This window comes from Cariama cristata, unplaced genomic scaffold (assembly GCF_000690535.1).
Source record: "Cariama cristata isolate BGI_N322 unplaced genomic scaffold, ASM69053v1 scaffold10555, whole genome shotgun sequence".
Lineage (NCBI taxonomy): Eukaryota > Metazoa > Chordata > Aves > Cariamiformes > Cariamidae > Cariama > Cariama cristata.
In genome coordinates this window covers 27,604-36,967 of record NW_009618137.1, presented here as the reverse complement: position 1 = coordinate 36,967, position 9,364 = coordinate 27,604, and the positions used below count along the sequence as shown (strand labels likewise).

The window sequence follows — 9,364 nt, the reverse complement described above, 5'->3', positions numbered from 1 at the left end:
TCCTTGTCCTCCTCTATGGCCCAGTAACTGCTGTACTACGGAGTGTTTTATCAGCTACCACATCCCCGGTTGTCCGAGACAGTTATTGGAGCTGCCCGGAGCGCGTGCCCTGGACAGCCTGACCTTCCCCGACTGCGGGAGGTGAAGCCTTGCGTACTTTTCTCTCTTGCTGCTCTATTTGCTGAATCCACTTGCAGGAACCCTGTAAGGCAATGTGAAGATCCGTCCTGTCTCTGAAGTCATGTGTCCGTGGCATTTCTTTTTTTGCCTATCAAGAGAAATATTACTTGTACATGCAACTCATTAGACAGGTAACTTACGTATTGCTGTCTTACATTGACTACACACGTGATATGTAAACAGTAGGAACGACATATTTAACTGTAAGAATATTTTTACTGAATTATGTCATTTGCCCTGCCTTTCACACAGTTTGCAGAGTTCTGTCATCATATGTATACTTGCTAAAATAGCGTTATCTGGACAGAATGGCAACTAGCAGCACCTTTTAGGAGAGAGCCCTGGTAAGTCCAATGAAGGCACATGGCTTTGGAGTCAGTCGAGGAGCTCATTAGAGGCATCTCAGTCTGGTTCAGTGTAACGCCATAAAAAGTGTGTGCTATCTAGAAAGTAGAACATCTGGCAAACAGGCTAATGAGAGCCAGACTGGGGGAGCTCTGAGGCAAATCTAAGAGCTACCCTGTAGAGTTTGTTTATAACTCTTTGAATTTGTAGGAGGTTACTAGTTTGATGGATTTTTTTTTTTTTTCAAATATTGTTTATTAAAACAAATGCAGACACCAAAGATCAAACAATGAACATCCGAATTGACTTCAGTTTGACATATAATAGCCTGGCTGGGAAGAGTAATTTATCCCTGGTTCCTGTGAATGTTTTCTGTCTCTTATTCCCCCCTCAGCTCTGCCCTCGAGATCCCCTGTGGCCACATGAGCTCCTCCGAATGAGAGGAGTTTGTTTGCTCTCTCCGCCAATGTAGAGTTTTTCCTTCCCCTAAGCAGGGAATTTGTTTTGCAAAGGGAGAGGTTTGGGCTCTGGAAAGTTTATGCTCCTTCTCTTTCTTTCTTTTTTGTTTTTTTGTTGTTTATTGTAATGATGACATATGGAAACTATTTACACAGGAGCATGCTCTGCTGCACTGAATGGAAATGTTGGAGTCCCGGCAGTATCGTTCCGGATGCCTTGTGTAAGCAGCCAGCTGGTTTTGCTTTTTCTTTTTTTCTCTTTTCTTTTTTTCCCCCCTCCCTCTCTCCCTTTCCAGGGAACGTCTGGGATAAGTTACACAAGTGTGGAAGGAAGCTTTGCCATCTGTGAACAGCTCAGTTCGTTTACTTTGTCATGCCCCTTGTACTGTGAACTTCACAAATATCTGTTTTCTTTTTTTTTTGCTGGGGCGGAGGGAAGACTCCTTGCTGTGACTAGTCAGCACTTTAACTCCTTTCCTGTTAGTTATTCATGTTCGCTGCTGAGCAAATTCTGCTATATGCCAAAATAAGAGAGCATGGCACATGAAGCCTTTCTTTGCCACCATGCTTATGCTTAAAAGCTCTTTGTCCTGCAGCTAAGCCTTCCAACAACTTGCACTTAAAAACATCCCGCTGCTAAGATAGCGATAGGGAAATGATTTAACTGAAGTCTGAGCCACCTTCCTCAGAGGGGAGGGGAGAAAACATCTAGTTCTGCAGAGACCAGAGGAAAATGTTTTGTGCGTAGCTTTCCCTTGAGGAAGCTGCGAAATTGAGGATCAGCTTTCGGAGGGGAGGGAGGGAAGGAGGAACTTCAGATCTGACTTGTCTCCCTCTCCCCAACTCCGAACACAAGCATGCCCGCTTCCCGATGTGGTGGCTGCCATGCAGTGGAGAGAGCCGCCTGCCATCTACTTCGAGGATTACGGGAGTCCTGTGGAGAGATCCTCCTATCTCATTGAGCTCGATACTAATGGTAAATGCCGTTGGGGATGTTCTGCAGCACGAGCGGAGCGGAGGTTGCATTAGTCTGTGTCATTGTTATCATGGGAGCAGCTGAGGAAATTAGCTAGCTGGAGGGCTGCCAAACAAACAGTCAGAGGGTTGCTTTTCAAATTTATTATTATTTTTATTATTATTTATTACCCAGATGATGCTGTTGCCTCAAGGATGCTAGATCAGCCTTCTGGTACCTGATGAGGAAGGAGCCGATCCACAAAATGCAGCTCCCCACCAGAACACTTCACCAGTACATTTTCTGTTGTGTGTGCCTGGAAAGATGATGTCTGGTTTAGACAGGAGGAAAACATCTTGGTTTCTAGACTTCTTTCTTTCTTTCTGATTTGCATCTTTGAGTGCTGTTTTGTATTCGCAACCTTGATCTCACTGGGACATCTCTTCTGTTTCAGCTGTGAGTCCTCTGCGTGAAACGCGGAGAGGGGTCCCGTGTTTTTGCTCTGCTGTATCTTTTCCTAGTGTTGATTCTTTTCAAAGAGAGGTTAGGCTTTGCAAAAGAACTGCTTCAGGGTTAAAGATAATTTTGGCATCATTTGGTAGGGTACAATGTTTTGGTGTTTTGTTTAATGCTACAAACGTTTGCCGATTTGACCACAGTATGTTTTGATGTTCTTAAATTTTGTATATACTGTAATACTCCAATAACATGGTAATATTGTAAGCAACTTGCTTAATATGTCCCTCTTCCCCGAAAGAGCTAGTGCAGCCAAGGTGTTGATTCTGCGTTTTTTCAATATCCCCTGAACTGTGTGAGATGAATCTGAGATGTCAGATTTTCCCTGAGCGCTTGATGTGTTTTGGAGGTGAGTTCTGGAAAGGCCTGAAACTCCGGCTCCTGCTGACGCCTTCACGGTCGTTGCTGGTTTCAGCGAGGCATCCTGCAGCCTTGCCCCAGCCACCAGATCACGAAGGAGCTGGGGGTGTGGTGCTGTAGAGCTGTCCGGGTAACGTCGTGGATGGCACATACGGCTCTGGGCATCTTCAGACAGCAGGTTCTGTGTGATAAGAAGAGATTGCATTCTCGGCTCCAATGCACCAGTCACTTGTGTGCCTCAGCAAAGTTTGGGGGTGATTGATAGCTCTGTGCCTCTCTGTGGTAACACAAGAGGTCTTTGAGGTTGGGGACTGGAGGCCACTTTGTGCTCTGCCCCTCCTGTGACCCAGATTAGCATCCAACGGAGGGGAAGGCAGGCAGGACAGGATGGCAGTGTGTTTCATCTGGCAGCAAACGATCTGTTAGGCTGGGAATGAGGATTGGAAAATACTTGTCTTCTGGGCAGTCAAGATCTTCAGCAGCGAGTCCAGGTTTTGATGAAGATGTGCTCCTGCTGTAACTCTGTTAAGCATTAAATGCAAAAAGGTTTTTGTCATCAGGCTGCAGTTTGAGGGAGTCTGTCTCTTAGAAAGAAATATACAGTAAAAGCTTCGTAAATAATAACATTTAAGAACTTTTTAGAGCTTACAATATAACCCTTCTGATTTTTGCATGTTGCTGTCATCTTTTAGTTAAAAAGCAAACAAACCCAGAAGACTGCCATTCTGGTTCTGTGGATAAATAAAAAGCTCCATCATTCATTTTTTTCAGGAACTGTGTTCATTCAAGGTGTCAAAGGGGTGTGGGGGAGGAATCAGCCTCGTTCAAACATTCGTCCAGATTTTGAGTGGTATTTTAAGGGTATGGGGGAAGCAAGGAAGAGAAATAGGCTTAATGCTGCAGGGTTCTCAGCAATCCGAGTATGCAATCTGGGAAGTCTTCACAAATCCTAGATAAACGTTATTTTAATTTGATTTGAGGGTTGGAAAGGCAGCTGCGACTCTGCATTGGTGAAGGGATTTCTGATTTCTTCCCACTCCCTGCCTTTCTGCCAGAAGCACATGGTGCCATTTCTCTTGGTGGGTGCAGAGTTTTTGGCGTGGACTTTTTCTCCACGCCAGAGAGTGTTCTAGAAAGACTGAATCAGTAATTCAGTGAGGATTATTTTGTCATAGGAAAGACGTGCAGCGAATCTTCAGCATGCTGTCACGAGAGAGGAAAAGAACATCATTGTAATTTTTTTCCCACTCTCAGACAACTTCTCATAACACAGAGAGAATAAGCTACCTCATCACAGCTTCTGTGCTAATAAAAAGGGTGAAGTCAGCACTTTTGCATTGGCAAGATCAATTTTACATGTACCCTCTTTGGGAACATGAGGCACTGGAGGAGGGGAGTCTCTGCTGAGAGCAAGAACGGCGCTGTGGTTTGGGTAATGTCCGGAGAACTGAGTGTGTGGCCAGCTCCACCACAGGTTTCATGTGTGGCCCTAAGCAGGTCTCGCTTCTGTGGGATCTCTGCTCAGTATTCTTTGTCAAAGGTACAAAATAAAAATCCCAGTCCCGGAAGAAGAAACCAAGTGACGTTCCCTTTTTGAACAATAATTGTCTTCATGCATGTTTTTCATGGGTCTTAATAACACTGAGGCTGCAGAATTCAAAAAATGGCAAGGATGATGGAGTTTGTCTATGTGCCCTGCGTAGCTCTCCCGTGGGAAGGGCACTGTATGTGTAGCTATGCTTGGGAGTTGCTTTTTGCAATTGAATTGCGTTTTTTAAAATGAAATCTTTAGTTATGAAATCTGGTACAAATGTTCAGTAAAGCATTATTTTACAGTGCTTTACTGGTGAGAAAGACATGCGCTTAGAAATTTCAAAATCTATGGCATATGAACAGAAAGTTAATCTTGCTGTTTGTTTTCATCAGAGGGGTATTGGTACTTATCTGCATCAAGAAGTGTGTTGCAAAGATGCATTGTTTAATGATTCTGGAGAGCTCTGAAAAATGAGGCTTTCTACTAAAAATACCAACTGCTGCAATTAGTGTACTGTACAGCTTCTGTGCTCAGACTGGTTTCCCTTGCCTGTGGTAGTCCTGCAGTCCATTCTTACGTGGTCTCTCCTGCCATTAAATGTGAAAAGGCAGTGTTCCTTTAGCAAGCCCACTTTTCTTTTGTAGCTTGGACATCCTGGGAGAGTTCTATCTCTTAGCTGCCTGTTTATAGTTTATGACTGCTGGTAGTATGCTACGAGCATGACAGCACAGATCTCCTGAGCCAGGAGACCTGCTTATTGTATTAAATAGGATGCTGTCTCCTTTGGTGATCTTCTGGGAGTGTTCCCATGTTGAAGTGCTGAGTTTGCGTGTGTCTCTTAAAAGCTCCTACGTGGGAAGAAGCAATTTGTCTGTGTACAAGCTGCCAGTTTCCTGAGTACTCTGCCACCTCTTGATGCTTGTCTCTGGTCCCAGTGCCTGGCTTGTTTGCATGCCTCCTTATCAATCTCAGCTCGCTTAATTGTAAATCAATTTTTCTCTTATTGTACTGGCGCAGATGGAGGTAGCTATGACGTTATTAATGATACATCCAGCCCTGCTGCGGGGGACTGCTGCGCACAGCAAAGCTCTGCCCGACACAACTGGGAAATGAACTACCAAGAGGCAGCAATCTACCTCCAGGTGAGCCCTGCTGTTTGGTGTATTGTGTGAAAAATGGACTTCTGAAACTGTGGTAGTTCTTGATTATAAGAAACAAAGAGCTTCCGTTTTGAGGTTAAAAATTTGGTGCTTTGCAAAGGAGTCCACTTGAAGAGCGGGGCGATGCTGGAAGTGCCTTCAGATGGGTCCTGGCAAGTCACTTGGGAGTAACTGCACAAGCTACCCATCCTCTGCCATCTCTCCCAGTGTCCAGGACCGTAGTGGTTGAGGGATTCAGCACATGTTCAATTCTGCCACCTTGCCATGGAGATTTCTGTAACTTATCATAGATCATCATTTCATCTCTTCAGTCGCTCTGGGGTGAATGGTCGGTGCTCTCCTGGAGACATCTTGTGTTGTGGAAGTGCAGGTCCTAATACTGCCTTGGCCACAGATTTGATGGGTGGCCTTGGGATGTTTGTTTAGCATCAGCCAAGCCCTGCAGGTCATGTAAGACACAAGAGAAGGCAGAGGCCTTGATTTCTACAAGAAAGCATGCTGAAATGAAGATCAGCCCAGGAGTGAAATTTTTTTGTATTTAAAAAGAAATAAACAACAAACAAACCCCACCCATGCTCCAGGTACAGGAAACACCATCTTTAGTTCAACAAAGGTATGATATTTTTTAGATTGCTGTACAGTCTGGTGTGATGAATTAGCTACCAAAACTGAGCTTCTCCCACAGCTATCCAGTCTGAAACTGTTGCTGGTTCCCTTACTGTCCTTCCTTCCTCCTTCTCTTCATTCCCTTTCAAAGGCTGCATTGCGGCTTTAGATGCTTTGGACCCGGTTAGGGGTTTTGCTTAAGCCACTGCAAGGTGGTTGAAACCATTCGTTCTTCACTGCTCCTACCCCACAGGACTGAGAAGTATTGCTTCTCTGACATTTTAAAACCAGGTAGGCTAGGACCTTGGTAGTACTTCAGCTTTGTCCTGTGCGGGAGCAGCACTGACACTATAATGGTAGCTCCAGCTCCTCCTGGGCTTTTGTTTAAACTCGTGATTATTGGAGATGCTCTGCAAAGGGTCATTGAGTTGCTGCAGTGTCTGATGGTAATGTACGCAGCAGGCTTGGCCCTTCGGATGCAGATTATTCTTGCTGCTGCCTTGACCAGTGGTCATGATGACAATGTCCTTGAAACGAAGCAGACGTAACTTAAAGAGCATACAGATTGTTTATTTGAGCCAGTAGCTGCAGGCAAGAGTGTCTTATCTGAATAAGAGGACTTTGCTGTCCAGCAATGTTTTGAATTGCTCGGCTACCAAGAGGCAGAATTTAAACTATTTTTCATTTTGCAAGTGTGTTTTGTCAGGCGTGAATAAGAATGCCCTGCTGATCTAAGCTAGCGCTCTCTTTGAATGGGGGGGCCTGCATTTTATGGAGTTTGCTGCTGGGTTTTGTCCTGCTCGCAGTCTGGCTCACTGACCCGCCAGTGTGTGTTTGTTCTTAAACAGAATGTGAGCTTGCTGGTGAGATGAGTAAAGGAGAAACCTTTGAAACCTTCTTCTGAATTAGTCTCGAGAATGCTTCACTTCTTAAAGAGATCCTGTTTCCTGACCTTGTTATCCATTTGCTATCATAGTTATTCCCCTTACATAGTAATAGTGTACTGTCCTTACAGTACTTACAGTGCTTACCTGGAAAGATGTTAATTTAAAAAACAAAACAAAACTAACTTCTTGTGCATCTGTGTGTCCCAGCTGGGTGGAAAAATGATCTCTTATGACAGTTTCCAAGGGGCAGCAAGTTTCCTGGGAGTGACAAAGGCTCCCTTGCTTAAAGCATTGACTCAAGAAAGAGAAGAAGCTGTTGAATGATTCTGCATGAGAAACCTCTAAAATCTCCCCAAACTAAGTTTTGTCCTAGAGGTAAAAATAGTAATGATGTAGCTGTTTAAGAATCAGTTGTAGGCAAACTGTTAAGATGGAGTATCTGACCTTTTAATGTTAATTAAGCTTTCTAGTTAAGAGAGAATGACAAATCAGCATAGAGACTTGTTAATTTTTCATGGAGTCTGTCTTCCCACATTCCTGAAGCAGAAAGCACTGCGTGTGCTCCAGTGTTTTCTCCCAGACATTTTGCAAGGCCGAGATAAGGAGGAGCAACTGTCAACCAGGTGTCCTGGAGCTTATCTGTGTGTTTTCATGTTCTGTCCTGGAGAAGTTTAATCAAATAAGTCTGTAAACATGTGGAAGTTGCCAGTAAGTGAAGTGCTGTGTTTATGTTGGGATGTTGACTAAAGTTTCTTTGCCTACCTTTATAAACTCTTTCAGCACTCTTCCTCATTGTGAAAAGGCTCAAGGGTTTCTGAAGCAGGAGTTTGTGGATATTAATGAGTTTCACTGCTGAAATATGCTTATGAACAGAAGGGGATGTCCCGTATGTGTAGAGATCATTCCTCAAACAGATCAATGTCAGGCTGTAAAGTGGGAATAGTCTGTTGGGAATTCTATCTAATCCTTATAAAAGTCTGCGTGCTTCGTGTTGAAGGCTGTCTTATAGTACTGAGAGTCACTAATGCTGTTCTGTTCTTTATTTCTGCCACCCTAGGAAGGAGAAAATAATGATAAGTTCTTCACTCACCCCAAAAATGCCAAAGCACTTGCTGCCTACCTCTTTGCACACAATCACCTTTTCTACCTAATGGAGCTGAGCACAGCCCTGCTTCTCCTGTTGCTGTCTCTCTGCGAGGCACCAGCTGTTCCAATGCTTCGTCTTGGCATCTTTGTAAGTACTTTGGGGCAAAATGAAGAAGTCTGCCTGTTTTGCAGTGGTGGGTAAGAGGAAGAAGAAGGCTAAGCACAGAGGAAGAAGATAGCAGTAGTAGGGGAAAAAAAACCACCTGACTTGTTCTGTAAATTAGTTGACAGCAGATATGCCAGCCAGCAAAACGTCCTTTTTTCATCTGATGTGCATAGACCACAATGAAAGTGACACTTATTTCATATTACTAGTTCGTGCGGTTCTTAAATTTTGTAACTGAGAAGTGTGTGGTTTTTCCTTTTTCTTGAGGTAACTCAAGAATCTGTGTGCTTTGACAGGATGGGTTTAAAGTCATTGTCAGGGTTGGTGCCATTACCCCAGCACCACCACTGGTTCCTAGAATGCAAACAGATCTCAGCCTGGGACAGGTTGCTAAAGCTTCTCCTGTCCTCTCCTCCCAGTGTTGTGAGGACTCTTTTTAATGTGTGTGAGTGACTTCAAGTTTTATGTCTAACCTTCACAAAAGGCAGGTTGAGAGAAGGGATACCCAAACTGGTGTGTACTGTTGTTGGTCCACAACCACTTTGTGAGGTACCACTGTCAGGCACAGTGCTAGGAGCTGCTGTTGCTGGTCTACTTCTGCTTTTGGAGCTGTTAATGGTGTCCTAGGATTGTGCCAGGGGTGTAGAACACCCTTGACAACCCAGGGGTCAAAGTGTTCCTCAAAATGAGTCAGGGCTGTGTAACTCAGTTCGGGTTTTGAGCTGTGACTAAAGCTGGGGTTGTAAGAAAATACTGTAGTCTTCTTTGTGGTGCATTTTGCATCTTCTGACAGAGAAGGGGTTTTTCAGCACTGCCAAAGGCAGCGTTCTGTTCCAGAGTTTGATCAGGACCCTGTCTGTGGTTGTCCAGAATGCCTAGGTCAAGAGAAAACCCTTCTCTATGTAAATTCTCCCTGCCCAACAGCTCTTCTTCCTGCATTTCACTAAAAAAATTATAGTCTCAATCTTTTACAAGTGTTTCTGCTCAAGTTGCTGATGTCTTGCCCTCTTGTTTCAAATGTATCAATACTTTTTTTTGATGTGTTATTCAAGTCCAAAAGGGATCTGAATTTCAAGAAATTCTGAGCTGGTATTGAGTAGAGGAAAATTGT

At 44.1% G+C, this 9,364-nt stretch overlaps 1 protein-coding gene across 1 annotated transcript in view; it reads left to right on the top strand.

The window, feature by feature from the left end:
- TPCN1 (two pore segment channel 1) overlaps positions 1-9,364 on the top strand; it is a 45,775-nt gene that overhangs the window by 15,456 nt on the left and 20,955 nt on the right. The window contains exons 2-3 of the mRNA XM_009700740.1: positions 5,366-5,490; positions 8,059-8,235. Coding sequence (XP_009699042.1) covers positions 5,366-5,490; positions 8,059-8,235 — 302 coding nt within the window. The remainder of the gene's footprint in view (positions 1-5,365; positions 5,491-8,058; positions 8,236-9,364) is intronic.